This window comes from Mus caroli, chromosome X, assembly GCF_900094665.2.
Source record: "Mus caroli chromosome X, CAROLI_EIJ_v1.1, whole genome shotgun sequence".
NCBI classification, from domain to species: Eukaryota; Metazoa; Chordata; class Mammalia; order Rodentia; family Muridae; genus Mus; species Mus caroli.
The window spans coordinates 10,650,433-10,675,497 of record NC_034589.1 but is presented as its reverse complement, the minus strand read 5'-3'; the positions used below and the strand labels follow the sequence as shown (position 1 = coordinate 10,675,497).

Sequence of the window (25,065 nt, the reverse complement as noted above, 5' to 3'; positions counted from 1 at the left end):
CTAAGTTTCTGGGCTAATATCCACTTATCAGTGAGTGCATATTGTGTGAGTTCCTTTGTGATTGGATTACCTCACTCAGGTTGATACCCTCCAGGTCCANCCATTTGCCTAGGAATTTCATAAATTCATTCTTTTTGATAGCTGAGTAGATTAGTACATTGTGTAGATGTACCACATTTTCTGTATCCATTCCTCTGTTGAGGGGCATCTGGGTTCTTTTTAAAAAGGCATTGCTTAAATTTTAGCGATTTAATATGTAAGAAAATATTCCAAGGTCCAAACCTTTAAAATGAAGTTTTGATTCCCAGTTGCTTGAGTAAATGAGTCTAATGGAATTAAAGCATCTCAAGCTGGTTAACATTGCATGTTTCAGGATTCTGCAGTTAACTCACCACCCTCCAACAGCTTGCCATTCTTTTTTCAGTTTTATGATTTTAGTTACAAAACCGGAATCATGTCAGTAAACACTCTAATATTAACTAAATAGTACTGTTATCAACATGGTATTAAACTATAGAAAATGTGAGTACTGGGAATGTAATGCAGTGTTGGTAAAGACAAAAGTAATTTGATATTGGAATATTTAATATACTTGGTATTAATTATCAAGATAGAGTTAGTAGGTGAGATTTTTTAAAAAATAATTTGTTTTAGTTGTACACACACACACACACACACACACACACACACACACACACACACACATGAGTGCAATGCCCATGGAGACCAGCAGAGGACATCAGATTGCCTAGGGCTGGAGTTACAGGCAGTTTGTGGGTGCTAGGAAATATACTTGGTTCCTCTGCAAGAGCTAGCTGTACATGCTATTAACTGCTGAACTACCTACTAGGTAGTTTTTAAAGTGTATTTTTATTTCTCTTCAGTGACTGGATAGGAATTGGTGAGGTAGAATGTCGGTATTAGTTTTCATTTGAGGGTGTCTAGATGTTTAGATGAGGGCTATCTGTGATTGGTGGAAGCTAGACATTAGTTTTTATGGCTTTGCAAAGCCAAAGTGGAGTGTGAAGAAAACAAGTTGACAGTTCCTTAATAGCTTAAACACTGATTACTATATAGTCCAGACATTGTATTCCTGAGTATACATGTATTCCCCCTAAGTTGGAACCAGGTGCCCAGTTAAGCATGACAGCATATATCTGTAATCCCAGCATTTGGAAGGCTGAAGCAGGAGAATTATTGCGAGTTAGAGACCAGTCTGGACTACAAAATGAATTCAAGACTAACCTGGGTTATGTAATAATCTCAAAGTAAGAATAAACAAATTAAGTATTCAAACAAAGCCTTGTTCACAAATATTCATGGTAGCACTGTTTACATTAGCAAAGGATGGCAACAATTTAGATATTTGTGAATATGCCAATAAGAGAAATATAGTATATTCATACAATGAGATATTATTCTAATGTAAGAAGGAATCAAGTACTTAGACATTCTACCATGTAGACGAACCTTGAAAACATTGTTACCTGAGAGAACTCAATAACAAAAGCATACATATCATTCCATTTAATATGAAATACCAAAAATTGGCAAATCTGCAAAGACAGGAAGCTGATTAGGGGCTGCCAGGTAGGGGAGAAGGCTGGTAGGAGGAAGGAAAGAATAGCTGCTTAATGGGCATAGTGCTTTTGGGGGTGATCTAATGCACAGCATTACTCATATCTTAAATGTCAGGCATGGTACATTTTATGCTGTTTATACTGTACCACAATAAAAAAATAGAATATACTATTTTGCTAATATTTTCTAAATTTTCTTGTTAAGTTTGTTGAAGTTTGGCAATATGTTTTGAATCCTGAAGAACATGGCAAATGCAGGGTAAAACAGTAGCAGCCACCATTTGGAGATCTGTGCTATGAGGCATGGACATCCAGGTAGAGATCCTGGGGTGGAGTCCCAACTCTCACTCTATAGCAGCCATACAAGCAGCACTTCAGAGCTGGACTGGGCCTCTGTTTCTACTTCGGGGTGGCTTAGTTGTGTAGCTCTCACATTACTGAACTATTTAAAACAAGCATACAGGGAGCCCAACAGATATAAATTTGAGCTTCAGTGAAGCCAGGATAATTTCAGTTTATACAATGAAAAAGAAAATAAACTTTTATGATCTGGAGGTGCTATAATAAGTTTAGTTAGAAGTGTATTGAAAGTTTCTAGCTACTGTTGTGCATGCCTTTTCTCTTTTTCTCCCCTTCCTTCCTTCCTTCCTTGTTCTTTTCCCTTCCTGCCTTCCCTCTCTCCCATTCTTTCCTCCATCCCTCCTCCCTTCCTTTATTCTTTACTTTCTGTTGTGGGGGTACAAACTTAGCTCAAGGCTAGAAATCATTAATCGAGTTCTTGTCTAACATGTACAAGGAACTAGCTCTGATTCCTAGCTCTGCAACAGAAATGTGAACAACTGCTTTTCCCATCTTCAAAATATCCTTCTAGTTTATTGACCTACAAATCCTGTGCCCTGGGAAAACAGAAACCCAAGTCAGTTACTATTTCTTGTAAGGAAGATGACAAGACATTGAACCAAGTTATAAACTTAGTGACAGGTATTTAAACAACTAACTTCGTTATTGCAGATTTTTCTCTTTTTTTTGATTTTATTAGATATTTTCTTTATTTACATTTCAAATGTTATCCCCTTTCCTGGTTTATCCTCCAAAAACCCCCTATCCCATCCCCCCTCCTCCTGCTCACCAACCCACCTACTCCAGCTTCCTGGCCCTGGCATTCCCCCCACACTGGGGCATAGAGCCTTCACAGGACCAAGGGCCTCTCCTCCCATTGATGACCAACTAGGCCATCCTCTGCTACATATGCAGCTAGAGCCATGAGTCCCACCACGTGTTTTCATTGATTGGTAGTTTATTCCCAGGGAGCTCTGGGGGTATTGGTTCTTTCATATTGTTCCTCCTATAGGGCTTTAAACCCCTTCAGCTCCTTGGGCACTTTCTCTAGCTCCTTCATTGGGGACCCTGTGCTCCGTCCAATGGATGACTGTGAGCATCCATGTCTGTATTTGTCAGGCACTGGCAGAGCCTCTCAGGAGACAGCTATATCAGACTCCTGTCAGCAAGCTCTTGTTAGCATCTGCAAGTGTCTGAGTTTGGTGATTGATTATGGGATGGATCCCCAGGTAGAACAGATTATTCTCAAAGTGAACAAAATATTTATCTATATAGTATGATGCTTATTATTTCCCATGATAGCATTGATGTTTTTTTGATGTTCCTATAAGAATCTGAATTAAGTCAAAGAAAACAATTGCTGGGCCTGATAGCACAGGTCTGTAATCTGACCTAATTGGGAGCTGAGGAAGAAGGATCTCAAGTTCAAGGCCTGCCTTGAATGTAGGTGAATTCAAAGCCAGCCTAAGTAAATTACTGAGACCCCCCCATCTCAAAGGAAAAAAATAATAATAACAATAATAAGAAGACTAAGGTTATAGCTCAATGTTAAAAGGTTTGTTTCCCATGTTAGAGGCCTAGATTAAATTCTTAGTGCTGACAAAGGAAGGAAAATAGTATCAAAATAACTAACAAAAATAGTTGTCCCCTGAGACATAGTGAAAGTTTTATAAAATGGAATTTGAACCTGATTAACAGACAGAAAATATTCTTCTATGTCATTTTGTGACTGTTGTTCCTTCCACTTTATTTGCAGAGATATCCTGATGAGTATCACTATGGGGAAGCTCATAGACCAGGAGTTTATAACCATTGCACGCCACTACCGTGTGCCTGAGATTGTGGATCCAGACTTAGCATACTTAATTGCCCGGGCCCATGAAAAGTTCAAGAAAAATATATTTGAGAATTTTGACATGTTCATTTATAACTGTGTGTATGAAGACAGAGAAAAGTAAGTTTTGTTTTATTGATTCAAATAAATCACTTAAGTTTATGTGAACTTAAGTAGTAAAGAAATTTATGTATTTTTACGAAAATGGGCAAAGAGCATTTTTAGCAAAACTATCTTAAATCATAGGAGAGGGGACAGATAGAGGAGATCTTCTATCTTTAAAATGAGTAGGCTGCCCTCTTTCATTTTCTTTTGTTTCTAGGTGCTTTTGACTAAAATAGAGTAAGATGTTATAGGGATTAATGATGAGCTGTCATCTTTATATTATTTTGGTACTAACTAGGATTTATAAACTATGGCTTTTATAATATACAGGGCAGAGACCTTGCAAATAAACCTTCTATGGATTTGGGGGGGAGGGGGAGGGACTATTTTTTTCTAAAATAATGAAACTGTGGGATCTATTTCTAATGCAGTATTAATATGTGTTTAGTTTTACTAAGTCATTAAAATTATTTTAAAAAGAGTTTTTGTTTTCATTTATGTGTTTTGGTATGTTGTTACTCTGCATGTATGTGTACCTGTGAATGTCAGAAAGGGTGCTGGGTCCTCTGGAGCTGGAGTGACAGGTGGTGGTGAGTCACCATCATGGGTGCTGGGAGCCTCTGAGAGAACAACAAGTATTTTTAAACATTGAGACATCTCTCGAGCTCCAGATTATTTTTTATACATAGCTTGATATGTGTTTGAATTCTAGATCTCAGCATCTTTATTGCAAAAAAGGACCAATTTTCATTATTATTATTATTATTTGGATTCTAATTTTGTGTGTTCATGAAAGAACACTGGATGACTGAGAACACTGGGGAAATTATTTTGTGTGAAGTAACCTTTGGGTCTCCTGTAGAGAACATGACTTGATTCTGAGAAAATCAAAGTGAAGGCCCGAGTTGGGTTTGGGTCCAAGGAAAAGTCAAAAAAAAAAAAATACGCCCAAGTCATATTATAATTGTGGTGGAGGCTCTAAATGTCTGTCTAATTAGGAGATGTTTCAAATATCAAAATCAATTTGACTAATGGTCAAAAAATGTTCAGTTACTTAGAGTAGCACTTATGGCTTCAGCTTTAATATGCTGTACTACTACCTACCAAGAATTGGAATCTGAATTTTGGAAGGCTTTTCTGAGAATAGTCTGGTCACCCCCGAAGTGGAAACCATTGATGAAAAGCAATATAACTGTTTTTTCCTTACTTTCCATTCCAATGCCAGCTTTGATACTTTCATTTTAGGATATATCTCATTTATTTTTCCCTTCCTATAGCATATAATTCTTCCTAACATGACATACAATTCATAAAAGCACATTTACTTTCTTTGAATACAGAAAAGGTGTATTACCCACCAAAGACATCAGAAGGATGTGCAAGTCTTTCAGGCTACCTCTGGATGATGAATTTCTAGATTGCTTACTGTCCAGGTAAGTAAAGATCCTCTTTTCAAGGAGACTGAACTTTATGGTTTTTTTTGGGGGGAGGGCTTTATTTAATTATCTTTGATTTGCTCTTGACTGTTTTGATCATATCATTGATAGCCTACTTCTGTGTAAGTATTATAAAAGAAAACTTAGTCATGATTTTAATTCTTAAAATGCCTGTTAGGAATTATTATTTCATCTTTTGGACATTAATGTGTACATAAACATGGGTTCCTAAGGCAAAATTAATTATATGCCTTTATTGATTATGATTTTGCCATAAAATTTAGGTCAGGCCTTTGAAAGCAGTAGTGACCAGTATCTAGGGACATGTAGTAAGAAGACCTATGATTAGGGACACTTGCTTGTCTCCTTGCCTCCTTTTCTAGAGCCAGGCATAGAACAGATGATGGTGCCATGAAAGGCACTGTCACCATACTGTCCTATTTTCATCACTTATGCTTCCTATGCTGTTAGTCCAAGCTCTCTTGCTCTCTGGCTCACATATCTTGATCATTCTGAAATTTTTCCCTTTGGCCATATATGATCATTGCTTTAGATGCAATATTTCATGTACTTTTTGAGAACAACTTATAGTGGACAGAACTATCACCACTCTTACTTGTACATGAGATGTTGAAGTTTAGAAAAAGATGGTATTTTGCCCAAGGTCACAATATTCTAGAAGAAGATCTGGAACCTGATCATTGAACCTTCCAGTTCTCACCCCTTCTTTCTGATAGTTTTGGATCATTGTCTACAAATAACAAGCATATTAGGATACCTTGACAATTCCACCTCCATTCCCTGCCTTCATAGACTCATCCTTTTCCATTACCACCACTCTTATTCTGACCTGCATATCTTCCTGCCCAGTGCAGGGGTTCATTATTGATCATCTACCAATCTCTGCAGTTCTAGGGCTGTTTTTACACATAGCAGCTAAGTACATTCTAGAAGCAAAAATGTCCTTGTGTTGCCCTTTTTACCTGACTTACTATTTCTTTGTTGTGTATAGACAGATCTGTCCTTAGCTCAGAACTTTTTGTTGGAGTATGTTCTCAAACAGGTGTACTGGAGAGTCTTCATCTGAAATAAAACGTAAAAATAATGGGAAGAAAAAAAATAATTCCTATGCTGGGGAACTGGGATCTACGGGTATAAGAAGAGGAAGCCAATTCAGATAGATGTATGTGTTCAGTGAACTGACCTAGAGGAATTCTCTAGAGAATCACCACCATGTATTCTTCTCTTCTTTTTTTTCTTTTCTTTTTTGATTGCTTACTTGTTTAGGTCTATTCTCTTTCATTTGCTAATAGCAGTGTTGAGGGAAAGTAGACCATCCTGATGTAAAGTAGTCGAAATAAAGTAGACAACCTAGGAGTCTAAATTCTCTATAGTCATCATGTTCCCAAGTCCTCCAGTTTCTTCCCCATAATCCAGAGAAATGAGTTATCTGATGTTTGCACATATATGCTCTATCTTCTGACTTTTTTTTAAAAATCTGGCTGTTTCTTCAGTAGAAAATAGCAACACAGACATGGAGCTATGTTTTGTGGTGATTCTTTCCCTAAGAATTCTTAGAATTCTGTGTTTTTTCTTTTGTTCCTTACATAGTAATAAAGAGTTGTGACTTGACCCTTGGTCCATTCACGTGTGGAAACCTACTTCTTTCTTTTTTAAGGTTTATTTACTTATTATATGTAAGTACACTGTAGCTCTCTTCAGATATTCCAGAACAGGGCATCAGATCTTGTTAGGGATGGTTGTGAGCCACCATGTGGTTGCTGGGATTTGAACTCCAGACCTTCAGAGGAGCAGTTGGTGCTCTTAACCACTGAGCCATCTCTACAGCCCAGGACACCTATTTCTAATGTTTTTGATTTACCACCTGGGAACAAGTAGCAAGCTTCCCCCCCAAAAGTTGCCAGTTTGGGCATCTCATATTGTCTCTTAAGTTCTTTGAACCACTTATAGCTGTGCAAACTTATACAAGAGTTTTGACCTGTCCAAATCTCAAATCCCTTCCCTAAAATAGATCATCAATTTACATCCTAATATTTCCATCCTCCTCGTTCTGAAGAGTCACTGAGGTACATGGCACAGTACCTGGTACTCTCTCTTGCCTGGAAACTAGGAGCCAAAGGAAACTAAGCCTGAGGTGACAGTTTATATAGTGAACTTCAAAACTAAACTGGAAGGAGCCTGTGTCTATTATGCTGGGAGCCCTGTTTTGTGATAGTTGGATCTGGATGCTTTTCATACATTAAGCTGTCTCCTAGTCAGGAAGCTGCAGATCTTTATTAGATTATCTCTTGATGAGCTTGAGGATTTGTTCTGCTAGAAAGTCCAGTGATGTGGGAGCCTGGCCCTGCAGGACCCCAGAGTTCTTACACAATGCTAAAGCCAGCAACCAATCATCTTCCCATTCTCTCAGCAGACTATTTTGTCTTTGTCTTTATGATTTGACATTAAATTAAAAAAGACTATTCTGCAACTTGTTTTGAAATCTGTCTCAAGCTCTGTATGACTGCCTCCATAGCTGAGGAGGTCATTCCTCTCCACTGCTGAGTGGACCATGTTCAGTCTAACTTTGCTTCTAATTGTGCAGTGACCCTTCTCCATACTCAGGGGAAACTTCAGACTAATCAGATTAGAAAATGGCTCATTCCCATTCCCTTCTCCATCCAATGTGCCCTGCCATGATTTGGGTCACATGCTTGGTGTTTTGCGTCATCTCCGCAGATTCCTTTCAAACACTGCCCTAATTCCTAATGGGCCCATCAGCCTGCAGCTTACATTTATATTCTGCATTCTTATTGTTCCCCACAGACTGCACAAGGCTTTACAGAGCTTGACTAGAGTCTCTTGTCTGCATAGCCCTCTTCATGGCATGCTAACCAGAACCCCCTTTGACGTCTGCAGTCCCCCATGGGAGGCAGGCATGGAGCTTGTTTTTACTCCATGCAAACTGTGCCCAGGGTTGGGGACTATTACCTGCCTTATGGTGAGGCTGAGTAGCTCCTGAGTTTTGTGAATTTAGATCACAAAATTAAAAGCACAGTGGCTACAGAATAGGACTCTTCTTACATTTTCCCTACCCCTGTGTTTGGTGGCAAGATTTCTCTTCTGTTTCATTCCCTTTGTCTTTAGGACTCAGCTAGGTTTTTTCCTTATTAGTACAACCAAAGATGCAGTATGGACTTCAAAGTCTCCTCATTGGCAGTTGATTCAGGTCCCAGCAGTTTGTGTTTAAGAGCTGGTATGAATTCATCTTTATCAGCACCCAAGTTCATTTCACTAATTTAGCATATTAGACTTCAGCTCTATTTAGTGGTGGCTAGTACCTATCAATAACAAACAATAGTGAAATTGCATTAACATAGTGTTACAAACCTGAGATCACTTGGTGAAGAGCCTGTCAAAAGCTGTATTTTAATTGGTGATGGGCATTATTCACCATTTCATAAGTGCAAACTTTGAGATATGAGGAGAGTCACTGAAAAGGGGTGTTCAATGCCAAGTTGTAACTCAGTATGATACTAAACCCTTGCTTCTATTCACGCTCCTGGAGATAGGACTCTGACCCCTTCATCTTTGAAGCCTTGGAGACTTGTTCTTTGCTGGAGCACTGTATGTGTCTTGAATACACTATACCTAACTCTAAAATCCAACTCATCAGCACTCTAGTTTTGTGGTCTTTATTTATTTAACCTCCTTGAATTTATGTTTAGATGTGAATGTCCTTACATATTTCTGAGCAAGACAATTTGCTTCTTAAACCTCAAAATATGAAGGGAAATCTTAGGTCATTCCATCATGTGATCCTTGTAGAACTAAAGAGTAAAAAAGGTGGCAGACTCTAATTTTGACATTTTGAAACTAGATGAGGAATTCAAATGCAGTCTTCTCCCAGCAGCTCTGCCACAAGCTAGTCTTTTATGGCTGGCTTTGGGTCCCATAGAATGCCTTAGAACTGGCCTCCCAAGAGAGCTGGTGCCTGATCCAGAAAGATCAGTTAAAATGGAAAAAGTTAACAGGGCTTTAAAATCATCTCATTATGATTTGCTCAGCCCTGCCCCCTCTTAGAGGCAGAGCTCAGTCTCAGGCAGTTTTCTCCAGTAATACCTGGCAGTGAGGCTGAAAGGCAAGCACTGAGCCATGTGGCTATTGTTTCACTATGTTTGGGGTACTCTTGAGGTCTTCATAAAGGAGTGCATGTTTCCCTTACTGTTTGTTCTAACAGTCCCTTCCTTCTGTCCCTTTCACTCCTGTCCTCCATCTTCACTGTGTTAAATATGCATACCCACCCAGGGCCTTTCTGTAGGTTCAAATGCAGGGTGACTTGAGGTTGAAAAAAATCTGATAGAATGCCACACGATGTAGAGTCATTCAACAGAGAATTGACTATCTGTATAGTCCATATTTGGCAGCCATTACCCACCTCACAAGGCACCTCTAAATTTTCCATTTAGAGATAGAGCTACTTAGAAATAGCCACTTACTGTCAGCCCAAGTGACACTGTCTTGTCAACTGCACCCACCACAGTGGCCCAGAGCTTCTCCTTTCTTATGCATCTGATATTACAGACTTCTACCAGGTGTTTCAGAGCACACTTCCTGGATTCTGAAGTAATGGCCACAAGCTAAGTGCGATCATGAGTCAAAGTAAGGCTTCACTGCCTTTCCCTCTCTTCTGGACCATTTCCTAAGCAGTGAGGTAGCCAGTATAGCAGAAGAGCGGGCAGGTTCGTCTTCGATGAAATATAGCGCCCACTAATCCTTCCACCTCTGTGGAGGGTGAAAATAAAGCAGCACAGCATTATTCCCTGTGGCAAGGGGTGACTGGCTTCTGCAGTTCTGGAACTATTCATCATTCTTGGGAAGGGGAGCATGAACATCAAACATCCCATTAGACTTGCTTCTAAGAACTCCCACCTAGCAAGGCCTCAGAAGGCATGTTTGGGGGGCTGTTATTATGTAGAAAGGAACTAGAGAGATTGCTTTCCCTCCCCCTTCCTCCACAAACATGTCTCTTAGTTTGTGTAGGGAAGGAAATGGTAGATTGCTAGAGCATCAGAGGGAAAGAAGAATTTATGGAGGCTTTAGGAAAACACTTTAGCAGTGGGAGCTGGCACTTGAATATAAGGAGGCTGACTTTTTAACAAGCATAAAAACACTTAAAAGCCAGAATTAGCCTTGCCCTTTAGGGCAGTCACCCTGAAAGGCTATGCACTGATTTCAACAATGTTGCCATAGAAAGTTCTTCTTTGGAATTGGCTTCAAAGCCCTTTCAAATGAGTTTCTTCCTGAGTGGCAAATCTCCATCCTTTGACTATAGATCACAGTTTTAGCAAAACCAAATGTCCTTTGGTGAGGATTAAAGTAGAAACTCAGGTGGAGAATCTGGTCCATGGTTTGGATTGAAAGCCTAGTGCAATTATAAAATGAAATCTATTTTCTGTAAGGTTCATAGGCTTTTCCGAAATCCTTTGAAAGGATGTTTGAGACTTCCAAGTAGTTCCATTAGTCATCAGACAAAGATCTTTCCATGATGAGTGACAGAATCAATAACCTTCAGGGGCAGCTCTTTGGTTCTGAGTGACCTGCTTGGCCTCACTCCCCTGACATTCAAACTTTTCTCTATTTCTGAGCTGTTTCCTTTCTCCTTCTCCAACCTGTCCTGGTTTTAATGCCAAAAGGGTCTCGTCTATAGATTTTCCCTTACATTCTTATATGAAAACATGATAAATATTGAATGTAAATATATACTGTAATAACAAATGATGGCATGAAAAAATTTGACCACATCAGTAGTCCAAGGAAAAAGCAGTGCTCAGAATTTAAGAGGAAGAAAACACACAGAGAGACTAATTCCAAGAGAACAGGATCCCAACTAGGAACGTCCCTGACTTTCCAAGACTGTTACTCCTACCTTTACTATTGGTAGAAGCATGCTTGGGGGTCACTTCAACTGTTTTAATGCCCTTTAAATTTTTATTTGTATAAAATTGATACATGCTTAGAGTCAGTGTAACATAACCATCAGAAGCCATGTTAACCCTTCTAACTACTTCTGTAATTAATAGAGTAGCATGTACATACCGCTGTATTTTGATTTATCAAATTTGTCAATAATACTTACTAACCTACTATTTTGATGATTACTGAGAAGTTAGCATAATTATGATTCTATTTTTATTTTTATTTCTGTATGCTCTGAAGATATTTTCTTTATTCCTGGTATTCTGGAAGTTTATGGTGGAACTTAGTATATATATATATATATATATATAGTATGTTTACTACCTTTTGGGGTCTTCTAGCTTGGAGACACTTCCCTTTGTTGCTGATGAATTTTCTAGGAATAATTTTCTCTGTTTCGGCTCTGATGAATAGCAGATTGCTTTCCCTCCCCCTTCCTCCACAAACATGTCTCTTAGTTTGTATAGGGAAGGAAATGGTGGATTGCTAGAGCATCAGAGGAATTGTAGAATTTATGGAGGCTTTAGGAAAACACTTTAGCAGTGGGAGCGCTCAAGTGTCAGTATTTCAAGTTTGGATATTTTGTCCCCTAAGATTTTCCATTTTAATTGAGATTTTTTTTAATTAAGGGATTTCTTTCATTTTATTTTCCAACCTTTCCATGGAGTTGTCTTTCCTACCATATTTTTAAAGCTGAGAACATGTGTTTAGGTCATATGTTCTTTTCTTGTAGTCTTCTGTTTTCTTTTCATAAACGCAATGTATTTCTTCATTTTACATCTTGCTATCTGCTTCCTGATCAGTTTTTATTTCTCTAGTTCCTTTATTTTCCCTTGTTGTCCATTTGATTTCTGTCCTTGATGTTGGATACTTAGTGAGGACAGAAAATGTCTTGTTGACAATGAGCTTCGTTGCACAAATTCTATCCTGTCACTCCATCTTCAATAGGGAGTACCCAGAAATTGGAATCTGAAAATTTCTCCAGAATCATTCATAGTATTGCAAGAAAAAAATCGTGTGTGTGTGTGTGTCTGTCTGTCTGTCTGTCTGTCTGTCTCTGTGTGTATGCTTTCTGCTGCAGTAAGAGATAGGATGGATTGAGAGAGGGAAGGAGAATCTAAACATAGCAATTGATGTTCTAGAAGTGGGAAAGGGGTAGGAAGGGAGCAGATAATTCTTTTTTGTTATTTCATCTAAGTTATATTTTTAATATTGTGCTTACATTTTCTAATATTTTTTTATTCACTTTACATCCCAATCACAGTACCCTCCTAGTCCTATCCTTATAAATCCTTCTCCTCATTACTTCTACCCCATCTTTAAGAGGGAGACCCTCCCCCCCTTGGATACTGCCCCATACTGGAACATCTAGTCCCCAGTAGGACTTGGCACATCCTCTCCCACTGAGGCCCAACCATGCAGTCCAAGTAGGGGGAAGGGGATCCAATCACAGGAAACAGATTGAGACATCCTCTACTTCACTTGTTAGGGGACATACATGAAGACCAAGCTTCACATTTGCTACAAACATATAGGTTACCTAGGTTTACCCCTTCATTGGGAGGTAGTCATTCCTTTTTGCATTTTCTTTGACTGTTGTGTCAATGTTTTCTATGGAATCTTCTGCACCTAAGATTCTGTCTTCTATCTCTTGTATTCTGTTGGCGGTGCTTGCATCTAGGTGATCATTTTTAAATTCAGAACATAATGTTCTCCTCTACCTCCATATGCATCACCTGCCTAGGACTGGCACTTCTTTAGCGTCTTTATTTCTCTAAAGCTAAAACCTTTCCCAACTACTACACAGGGAAAAGATACTTACAGTTTTAACCACTTGTACCTTGAACCAATTCTTGGCTTCATTGACAGGCTTTATTTCTGCTTGATTGATGCATAGTTTATTCCCTGAATCTCTTGGGACTTCTGTGGGTTACTGAGTATCTGGGCTCCCCTCCTTGGTCACATAATGCTTCAGCTTCCAGTCTTTTGCTCTGCCAAGTCTGATGTTAATCCTAGATCTGCTTTTCATCTTGCAACACATTTGAAACCCCTTTTCCATTGTTGTCCTCCCTGCTTCCCAGCTGTCTTTGCCATTGTGTATATTTCTTTTGTATTCCTTTTTTTTTTTAATTTCTTTATAGGTAAAAGGAGAGAGTTGGTATAAAAGAAAGGGAGAAAATTTTGTGTTCATTCATTCTGATTGACTGACTAATTCCCAAGAATAAAATATTCTTCCCAGAAGCCTCAGCCTATCTTCCTTCCTTCCTTCCTTCCTTCCTTCCTTCCTTCCTTCCTTCCTTCCTTTCTTGTTTGTTTGTTTTTGTTTTTCGAGACAGGGTTTATCTGTGTAGCCCTGGAGCTCACTTTGTAGACCAGGTTGGCCTCAAACTCAGAAATCCACCTGCCTCTGCCTCCCGAGTGCTAGGATTAAAGGCGTACACCACCATGCCCGGCCACTTCAGCCCATCTTATCTCTTTAAATCAAAAGATTATTTGTTCTTCCCATCCCCCAACCATTTGGGGGTATTCCCACATACACAGAGGTTTTCTGAGAAGAACTAGAAACCTTACCACATTAACTAATAGTGTTTAAGCCTGGCTGTGGGACTTGGGAAAAATAAAGCTTTTCATTTCATTACAATTTTTATACATATCTAAGACGTATACACTTGTATCATCAGTTTCGTTCATTCTTATCATTTGATTCAGAAGTATGTCTCATAAATATCCTTCTAAGTAGATAAATAATTAGATATATTGAATCTTACATATCATGAGGTGGGGAAGAAAGTGGGGTGCAGTTGGGAGATAACTAGGAAACATGAACAGATATCAAAGTTAGTTACAACAAAATCTAATAGGTCTTCCCTTAGTAACTTGTAAACATTTTTCTGAGTTCCAATGCAAATTGAATTCAGGCAAAGGGCTCCAGCTAAGATGCACTTTGGGAAAAGACCTTCCTAAGGGAAGCAGTTATTTGAACTGAGTTTGCATGGACAAAAGGACCAGAAGGTACAGAAGACCAGCAGACCTGAAAGAGCAGACAGGGTGAGAGTTTTCAGGTGATGTTTGTGATCAGAGATGTCAGCAGAGACCAATTTAACTCAGCTCTTGTACACCCTGCAAAGGATCTCATGTTGTATTCTAAATGCAGTGGGAATCCACTGGAGGATTTCAAGCAAGGAAGTAATTGAATGACTCTATAATTTAGAATGAGTTCTCTGATGGAGGACAGACTGCTATAGCATAAGAGTAGTCAGAAGGAATAAGCCCAAGGTGGGAAAATTACTCTAATATTAGTGAGTAGTGAAAGTGGTTTGAGATTAGAGGTTAGTAAAAGAGATGGGGAAGTTAGGTACATTTGTAATATGTAAAGACTGCTCAGTAGATTGTGTGTGTGTGAGGAGTGGTGTTGGATGTGACCCTAGATCTTGTTGGGAAGTATATTGACTGGTTACCAAATTAGTGAAATATAAAAATTCTCAATTCTAGAATTGAATGAGTGTTCTCTGGAATTCATGGTATGGGAATTTCCTGACAATTACATTGTCTTCTGTGAAAACCAACAGAAACAGTTATTTCATTGGTAATTGCATCTAGTTTCCCAGTCTTTTAAAATAGCATGCACTTTTAAAATATCATCTATATAGCAAATGACTGCCATATCTTAAATCTTCAAAGGGACTCCCCCCTTGAACTTTAGACTCATTGTCTCTATTTTTTACTTCTCATTAGAAAATAATATATATATAGCCCAAGAAATGGCTTAGTAGTTAAGAGTACTTGTAACAATTCCAGAGGACCGGATATTGTTTTCCAACACTCATGTTGGGGAGCTCACACCTCCTTGTCACTCCAGTTTCAGAGCATCTGATGTCTTCTTTGGGCCTCCATTAGCACACATTCACAGGCAGACATACACGCCCATGCACATACATTTAAAGTTTTTTGGTTTTTGTTTTACAAAAACGTTTCTAACAGTACCATATCTGAAACTAAATGGTGGGTCTTGCCCCACTCTTGTAGCCCTGTCTGGCTGGTTGCTCAATCAGAAGCTGTCATGTCTTTTGCAAACATATATTGTTCACCACTATTGTGTGGGGTGTGTATGTGTGTATACATGTATATATGTGTTTCTGAGTGAGTGTGTGTGTGTGTGTGTGTGTGTGTGTGTGTGTGTGTGTTTGTGCATGTGTATAGTCTTTTGGGAAACCTATATTCAAAGTGGCATCCAGAATGAACAATTCTTCACTATTAGCAATTTTGTCTAAACCACCACCATTTCTATGTGGAGTACTTGAGAGAGATTACTAACCACTTCTGTGTTGACTAGAGTATTCTACTCATAGCAGTGAGATTGTTTGAATAATATAAATATATTAGGGTCTATTTTAGTCTTGTTAGGCTGCTACAAGGATATCCCATAGATTAGAACTGCTTTTTAAGATTCTGGCAGGTGAGAAACTAAAAAACAAAGTGCCAACCTATTTGAGAATCATCACCTGCTTCTTGAATGGCTTCTTTATAATGTGTCCACACATGGCAGAAAGAACAAGGAAGTTATCTGCAGTCTCTTTGCTTCTATTCTATATTCTTATTTATTTCTGGTAGTTTGTGACAGAGTGTATGGAGCTCAGGCTTGCCTTAAACTTATAGCTCACTCTATCACCTTTATTTCCATTCTGGGTGGTGAAGTTACAAACATGTGCTATTGTGACATACTCCTGTAAACTGATTTCAGGAAGGCTTTCCCCTACATCTAACTTCCTGTCATCACATTGGTACTTAAGTTTCACTGTAAGTATTTGAAAGGGAACTGATCATCTAAAATGTTACAGGTCTTAGAAGAAAATAGTCCAGTAGCTCCTAGAGTTTCTTAGAAGAACAGTCAAAAGATGCTATATGATCTTCTTCTCTGACCTCAGGTCTCACTCAGACTATTAAGAAATGTTTTCTTCAAGATTCTCTGTAATGGAACAGTTCTCACCAAACATCTTTAGTTGAGTTTTAGTAGTTCCCCAGAAACATACACAATTAAAAGATGTTCTGCTTCCACATTTTGACTATAAGTATGCTCACAAACAGAGATGTCCTTTAAAAGAGTCGAAATGATGAGTGAGCTAAATCTCAAAGAATAAACAGTGGTAGGGGCCAGCATGTTGGAATTATATTCCAGAATTCTTGGCCAAAGAAAATGTACACAAAGAATTACAGAATTCCCTTTCCTGTATTCTAGGTACTCTGTTTATTCTACTCTGTTTAGATGGATGAATCTATATTTCTTCAGCTTGTAACATTTTGTGTGCTGTGATTTTTTTATGAATTTGTAAATATGAGCTACTTTCTTAACACTTTGAAAAGAAAAGAGATCCTATTTTGATTAGTTGTGCACATGTTTTTTTTTTTTTTTTGAGTAGAATCCTGGAGCAGTGTGCTTGGAGTGATATCTTTTTCATAACTTTATCATTTCCTTAAATATTAGTATAATGAGATCAATAAATAATTTGCCTTAAAATTTGGCAGGATGTTGCCAAATTTAGGGAAAGTGGCTTAAGGTACATTGAGAAGCAGTTAGGCACTATTTGGGTCATTACAATTATTATCTTAGTGATCAAAACTCTGTTATGTAAAGTTGAAGATGAATTTAAACAAGTACCCATAATTTAAGACTGTTTAGTTTTGATCTAACTTTTATGGTGCATGATAATAATTTGTTATCCTTTGTTCCAAGCAAAAATTGGCTTGTTTTTCTGATTATAAATTGAAATCAATTCAGGTGATATGGATTAGTTGTAATAAGATAAAATCATCATTTGACTTTCTAGAAATGATTTTCATACATGTATATGTATATATGTATATGTATATATGTATATATATATATAGTATATTGTTACCATTGTCTTTATTGCTTTTTATATAAATATAAATCTAAAGCAGAATAAGAACTGTTCATATGGGGCTAGAGTGATGGCTGAGTGATTAAAAGTGTGTATGTAATACTCTTGCAACTACATTTGCTTCCTAGCACACATATCAGGCAGGCCACAGCTGCTAGCAACTTTGGCTCTAGGGCATCTAATGCCCTCTTCCGGGATCCATGGACACTGTACTCACATGCATATATCCATACATAGACTTATGCCATACACACACACACACACACACACACACACACACACACACACACGTATAAATAAAAATAATAGAAACAAAATAAATAATTTTAAAACTGTGTGCATACTACTTTATAACCTTCTTTACACTCTGTCAAGAACATATTTCTATTATCTCTAACATGGGTCTAAATAGCCCCTTTTAATGGCTACATAATAAGTGACAAAGATACCTTTTTTATGGTTTTAGAGCTTTATTGTAGAAAGGCAGGGGGAAGGAGAAAAGGTAGAAAGAGAGAGGCTGGCCATGGCCACATGGAGAAGGTGGGGGGGGAGGGAGAAAGAGAAAGAGGGCTAGAGAAGAGAGTAAGAAAGGTGAAATCTTATAGAGGACAAAGATACCTTTTACTTTTTGAAAAAATCTAGTAGTAGAAAAACTAGTCTTAAACATTTAAACAATATGTAATTTCAAACTACAAGAGAGCTTCATTTTATTGACATCTATCATCCACTAAAATAAAGAGCCCTTCAAATATTCTTAACAAAATGTAGTGGTGGTCTTGGCTACCAAAATTTGGAAACTACATCAAATGTTTATTGAACTTCTACCAACTACTACCACTGAAAAATTAGGTGAGATCCCTGTTATCAAAGAATATATATTCTGGGTAGATTAGAAGCAGATAATCAGCTAATAAGAAATGATGATAACATTAGCTACTGAAGCATTCCTGATAATACTTTTTAAGGTAAAAGTTAAGCTATCATTGTAGTCCTATATTCTATACACTGAATCAAATTATATGCTTTCAGGTTTGAAGACAAAGACCATCAAATAAATTATGAGATATTTTTCTCCCTCCTGAACTGGAGAATGAATCCAACACCGGATTTGCAAGCCCCGCCATACCTTAAGGAGGTAAATTTTATGCTTATTTTAGAAATAAGCTATGGCTACCTCTATTTTTAAGATCATGTATCTTTAAATTATTTTCCATGGATTGTAGTAGCAACACCATTGCTCTTGGAAAGAGCATTTTCTGGGTATTTCTGTTGAAGGCTAATTCACTTTCCATGCTGAGCAAATATATGCCCCAGTTACATCCAACTATATAGTAGATGAGATAATAGGTTATACATATAAAAGATATAAACATCTTGTCAATGGATTTTGGTAATATAATTATAATCTATAACAGCAAATCTCAAGTGATGTCTATGTCATCTTAGTATATCTGTGGCTTTGTGTGCAGGTTTACCCTGTGTGAAACAGTAGAGTATGGGGATTCACATTTTATGCTGGAGTCAATCTGAAGAGAAAATTTCAATAGAAAAAAATGTTTGGTTAGGAAAAACAAAGTTCATGTGATCAGATGGAGGCCATTAGCATTGTGGATTTATCTTCATTCTCTAAGATATCTTTAATTGTCTTTAAGGAGAGGGTGGGCAGGTAGTAGTTTGTTTGTATTTTAGCATACTCCAGAAATTTATTTTTTGGGGGAATATCCCTTGATAAAGCAATTGTCATTTAGTTGATAATCTCAGAAAGCATTTATTCTGTCTTTGCTGTCCAGATCATTCTGGCCTGAGCTTGCCTAGTGCTTCTGGCAATAGGCCTCTTAAGCATATAGCTTCTCAGGAGTATTAGGCAAAATCTTTGAACTTCCAGTTGGTTGAGGGACAGTATTGGCCAATAGAGGTGGGGTTGAAATCTGGCTGTTAAATACACTTGCTTATCTAAACAATGTCAAGTGAATTAAATTTCAAACTTCATCCACTTGTAGATATAATACTCTGATAAGTGAAGGATGCACTCAGCACATTCTTTGCTTTGGTCTGGCATTCAAGGACAATATCATCACTCCCTTTGAAGGAGCCTGTTCCTGAAGTAAAATTAGTACACTCATGTTTGGGGTTTGAACTGATACAGCCTACATAGGATGCTGGGGAATGAAAGTATCTACTTCTAAGTCAGAACGAGGAATAACACATCATCTTGAGGAGGTCTCATTTGACATTTCAGAGATGAATAGTGAGTTAGTAAGGTAGGATTGTAACATGATGTGGTGGTATGCAAAGGCATTTCTAAAGGAGTGCTCTGGGACATGTCCCAGCATGGCCCTGGAGAAATTCCTATGGCTAGAGTGAAGGCTTATGGGGAAGACTAGGTAGGGAAGGATGAGGTTAGAGATGCCTTTAGGGGTAAGTGAGCTTTGAATATTATTCTGGAAGGACTGAAGGCCACTAACAAATATCTATTTATATTTCTTGTTTAAAAATTATTTTAATTATACACATTTATGCAATATAGTGTGGGAATTTGATATATATGTACAATAATCAAATAATGGCAATTATCATTACTTAAAAAATAGAACAGGTTGCTATGCAACCTAGGTTCAATAAGTAGCTGAAAAATAGCCTTGAACTCCTGATCTTCATGCTTTGTGCTAGCATTATAGTCACACATCACCACTTATATCTGAATGCTTAATTCTTTTTCAATTATTTGCTACATTTTGCAGTACTTGAGATCAAATTCAGGGCTGAGCAAGCTAGGTCTTTCTTAGACAAGCATTCTGACTACATTTAAAATTGTTATAAGATGTACTATTGACAAATTATAAGTATTATCAAGTGTGAAGTGGAAACTTTAGGGTTTTGGAAAGTCAGTTATGTTGGCTGGTATTTTGCTGCAGCAAACACATGAAGGAGTACTTTCCTGAAGTGGACACGGGTGAAAAAATAAGGCAGACTTGTGAAGGAACATTTCCCCGAAGCATACAAAGGAGAGAGGATGTTCTGCTAAAGCAAGCACGTTTGAAAGGGCATGTGATGAGTAATTCTTTACTAACAACATTAGGTCCACCTTATATTGCACAGTTAAGCTCCATTTGTCAGGACTCCATAGGGAGTCCAAAAACTTCTGGTGGTATGCTACAGTTTCTTGCTGCTTCTGCAGACTTGGGCTGATTGGGAGAGTGATGTCAGTTGAGATAAATGCACATGTAGAGTCAAGACATGTGCTAAGGCAAGACCCATAGAGGACACATGATGTTTTGAGAAACTATAAAAAGGATTCAATAGACAGTGACTGGAGGCTGAGCTTGACTTGCTTATAGAGCTAGCTATGCAATGCTTGTTGGCCTCGAGTTTTCACTGATCTTCGCTTTGTTGAGAGAGGCACAGCTAAGAACTTTCCCCAGCCTTCCTGTTGGCATTAGTCCCTCCTGGTCACTCATGCCAAGGCTGAGACCTGGCTGTCTCTGCTGGGTCATGCCACCACTGCTGATTCGTGTTTGCTATCCTGATTCTACCAAACTGAACTGCTGGTGTATCTGTGAAGTATTTGTGATTTCCAGATAACACAGATGGCTTCCTTTCAAAGAATTATTTCTAAACAGGGCCACTTCCCCTGTATCCTTTCTTTACCAATACCTCTGGTGGGTAATGGGCTAGAAGGGAGGTTAAAGTGTCTAAGAACCATAATTAAAAATAGTTTTTGAAAAAATTAAAGTTATAGGCCATTTTAGGGGCAGGGCTATTGATATGTCAACAGTGGCCCCTTTTATAAATTTGGAAACTTAATCTCTGTGATATCCTGCTTCTTGGGCACAACTTACAATTGTTTTCATTTTTATTAGATATTTTCTTTATGTAATTTCAAATGTTATCCCCTTTCCTGGTTTTCCATAAACTGCTGATCTAGGTTCCAGTAACTGCTCTCACATGCTTCTTCAGACCCAGGGGGTTGTACTGATTATTTGCTATTAACAGTCCCTGGAAACTGGAAGATTTCCTGTTTTGTCCCTCATCCCAGCCCCAAATCCATCCTACAACATTGTAAAGACTGTCCATCTTCTATACCTGCAGATTCTCTCTCTGTGACCTCAACCAATAACACCTGGAAAATAATCAAGAAAAAAATGTGTCTACCCTAAATATTTGCAGATAATTTTTCCTTGCCATTGTTTCCTTAATGTAATATGACTGTTTTTTCATAATATAGACATTTGGTTAGGTATAAGGTATCTAGAAGTGATTTAAAATGTATGGGAAGGGTGGGAGAGATGTCTCAACAGTTAGGAGCACTTATGGCTCTTGTAGAAGACCCACTGGTCCATAACCATCTTTAACTCCAGTTCTCTGATGACCACTCTGGGTACTAGGTCTGTATGTGGTACACTTATATGCATTCATGCAGGCAAAGCACTCATACACATAACATAAAGTAAATTTTTTTAAGTATTAAAAGTCTGTGGAAGGATGTATGTAGGTTCTATATAAGTACAGTGCCATTCTATGTAATGACTTGAGCATGCATGGATTTCTGTATTATGGGTAGGTTATCCTGTAACCTGTCTACTTTAGATACCAAAGGGTGAGGTAGTCAGTGTATTAAATTATTTGCCACTTACTCTGGTTGTGGAAATACTCTTTTCTTAAGGAACTCTGAATGATGTATGTCCTTATTTTTACTGATTGACAACTTTTCTTGTTCTTTTCCTTGCTTTCTGTTTATCTTTTTCCCTTTCTCCTTCTAGTCTACCACCTAATTAACTGTTAGACATTTCAGGATTGATGATTCAGAAATGTGGTCATAACACATGTATTTATTTATCTGTTGTTTCTACTTCATTATGGAGAATTCCTCCAGTTCAGTATGCATAGACCTAAGTCATTCTTGATTAGGTATAGTGTGGTTTTGTAACAAACAATTTAGCCAGTAATTTCCCTGTTGATAGTCATTCAAATTGTTTCTACAATTTCTTGCTTCTGAAAATGTGATATCTTGTTCCTTTAATTTTTATTTTTCTAATGACTATTGAGCTTAAATAAAATTTAATCACCCTTTGTGCTACCATACACAGTAAGAAAAATATTTTACACAACAACTCAGTATGTAGATTATAATGGAATAAATGTTTCATGGAAAATTACTATTTTCACTACATATGGAACAACATCTTTTCCTTTCTTATTTTCTTCCCCATCCCTTTGCTTTTCTCTTTTCCCTACCCCATCTCTTGTTTTCTCCTATTTGAATGTTGTTCCCAAGTCATTACGTTGATTTCATCACCCACAGAAAAATCACCACCTGGTATGGGAAGGCCAAAAATGTACATTAGTTATACATCCATGTTATCATCTACCATCTCTGTTGCCTGGCATCATTTCTGAGCCCTAGACCTAAAGGACTTCAGATAGTAAAGAAAGTACAGTGTCATAGACTTGAGTTCAAATCATGTTTTCCACTGTCAACTGAATGACTGTGTACAAGTTTCTCAACCCTTTTCCATCTCAAAAAAACTTGCTAAAACTATTTCTTGCATTAAGGGTGTCATGGGGATTAAGTTGATATACATGGGCACTTGTAGCAGCAGTGAGAGCTTAAATGTTAGGTCTTCCTTTTGATCATAAAATGGGGTTGTATTCTAGCACTGAGTTTGGAATAACAAGGTTAAAGTTAAGGAATGTCAGGCTGAGCACCTGTGTGGGAGTAGGGTCAGGTTGGATTCCCAGGGTCAGAAAACTGCTCATTTCCTCTAGTACAGGAGATGGCCCATTAGTTGGCCTTTACTAACTTGTAGAGGTGGTATGAGTGGCTCTCAGTAGGTTATCAGTATTCCCACCATTCAGAATTGTCTTAGTCAGGGATTCTATTCCTTCACAAAACATCATGACCAAGAAGCAAGTTGGGGAGGAAAGGGTTTGTTCAGCTTACACTTCCATACTGCTGTTCATCACCAAAGAAGTCAGGACTGGAACTCATGCAGGTAAGAAAGCAGGAACTGATGCAGAGGCCATGGAGGGATGTTCTTTACTGGCTTGCTTCCCCTGGCTTGCTCAGGCTGCTCTCTTATAGAACCAAGACTACTAGCCCAGAGATGGCACCACCCACAAGGGGACCTCCCCCTTGATCACTAATTGAGAAAATGCCTTGCAGCTGCATCTCGTGGAGGCATTTCCCCAACTGAAGCTCCTTTCTCTGTGATAACTCCAGCCTGTGTCAAGTTGACACAAAACTAGCCAGTACAATTGACCCCTTGTCAACTTGACCCACAAACACTAGTAAACCTCAACCCTTAGCTCTTATTCATCCCCAAGATCTTAAATAACTTAAAAGTCCCACAGTCTTTACATATTAAAAGCTCAATCCTTTCAAAATATCCAATATCTTTTAAAATCCCAAGTCTTTTTACAATTAAAAGTCTCTTAACTGTGGGATCCACTAAAATATTTTCTTCCTTCAAGAGGGAAAAATATCAGGGCACAGTCACAATCCAAAGCAAAATTTAAACTCCAACTGTCCAATGTCTGGGATCCAACTCACGATCTTCTGGGCTCCTCCAAGGGCTTGGGTCACTTCTCCAGCCAGGCCCTTTGTAGCACACACCTTATCTTCTAGTCTCCAGCTGCCTGTACTCCACTGCTGCTGCTGTTCTTGGTGGTCATCTCATGGTACTGGCATCTCCAAAATGCTGCTGTCTTCCACTGTAACTAGGCTTCACCAATAGCCTCTCATAGGCTCTCTTCATGGTGCCAAGCCTCAACTCCTTTGCATGACCCCTTCAGTCCTGGGTCATCAATTGCAACTGAGGCTGCACCTTCACCAATGGCCTCCTGTGGCCTCTCACAGTGCCGAGACTCAGCTGCTCTGTGTGACCCCTTCATGCCTTCCAAACCAGTACCACCTGGGTAACTCTTACACATTACCAAGTCCTGCTGCAGCACGATGTACAATTTTGGCTATCTCTGGAACACAGCCTCTGTGCTCTCAGAAAACACTTCCCAGAAGATGTCACCTCAATGATGCTTGTCTCTTCTTCTTTTTTTCAAAACCTAGTTTTTTATTTATTAATCATTTTATTTGTTTACATTTGAAATGGTATCCCCATTCACGGTGTCCCCTCCTCTTCCCCTTTACCTCTAAGAGGAGATTCCCCCATCCACTCCTACATCACCCATCTAGAATTCCCCTTCTCTGAGGCATTCTATTATTCCTAAAACTGTCAAAAGTTTATTGTACAGGGTCATAACACATGTATTTATTTATCTGTTGTTTCTACTTCATTATGGAGAATTCCTCCAGTTCAGTTGGTTCTATAAGAGAGCAGCCTGAGCAAGCCAGGGGAAGCAAGCCAGTAAAGAACATCCCTCCATGGCCTCTGCATCAGCTCCTGCTTTCTTACCTGCTTGAGTTCCAGTCCTGACTTCCTTGGTGAAGTGTAAGCCGAATAAACCCTTTCCTCCCCAGCTTGCTTCTTGGTCATGATGCTCACTATTGATGAATTTGGATAATCAAATGCATTTAGCTCCTAAAATTTGTAACATAGTCCAAACCATGAACTTTCACTATTCTCAAATCTTCCAGGTGGGGCATCAATACTTTTTTTCTATGTCTTTATCTTCTTTTTTTAATTGGGTATTTATTTCATTTACATTTCCAATGCTGTCCCAAAAGTCCCTCACACACTCTTGCACCCACTCCCCCCCCCCACTCCCACTTCTTGACCCTGTCATCTGAATTTTTGATCTTAGCCATTCTGACTGGTGTGAGGTGGAATCTCAGGGTTATTTTGATTTGCATTTCCCTGATGATTAAGGATGTTGAACATTTTTTCAGGTGCTTCTCAGCCATTCGGTATTCCTCAGGTGAGAATTCTTTGTTTAGC

At 38.4% G+C, this 25,065-nt stretch overlaps 1 protein-coding gene across 1 annotated transcript in view; it reads left to right on the top strand.

The window, feature by feature from the left end:
- The window catches only part of Efhc2 (EF-hand domain containing 2), a 183,214-nt gene that overhangs the window by 146,532 nt on the left and 11,617 nt on the right, over positions 1-25,065 (top strand). Inside the window, exons 12-14 of the mRNA XM_021153766.2 lie at positions 3,676-3,873; positions 5,199-5,291; positions 18,203-18,308. Coding sequence (XP_021009425.1) covers positions 3,676-3,873; positions 5,199-5,291; positions 18,203-18,308 — 397 coding nt within the window. The remainder of the gene's footprint in view (positions 1-3,675; positions 3,874-5,198; positions 5,292-18,202; positions 18,309-25,065) is intronic.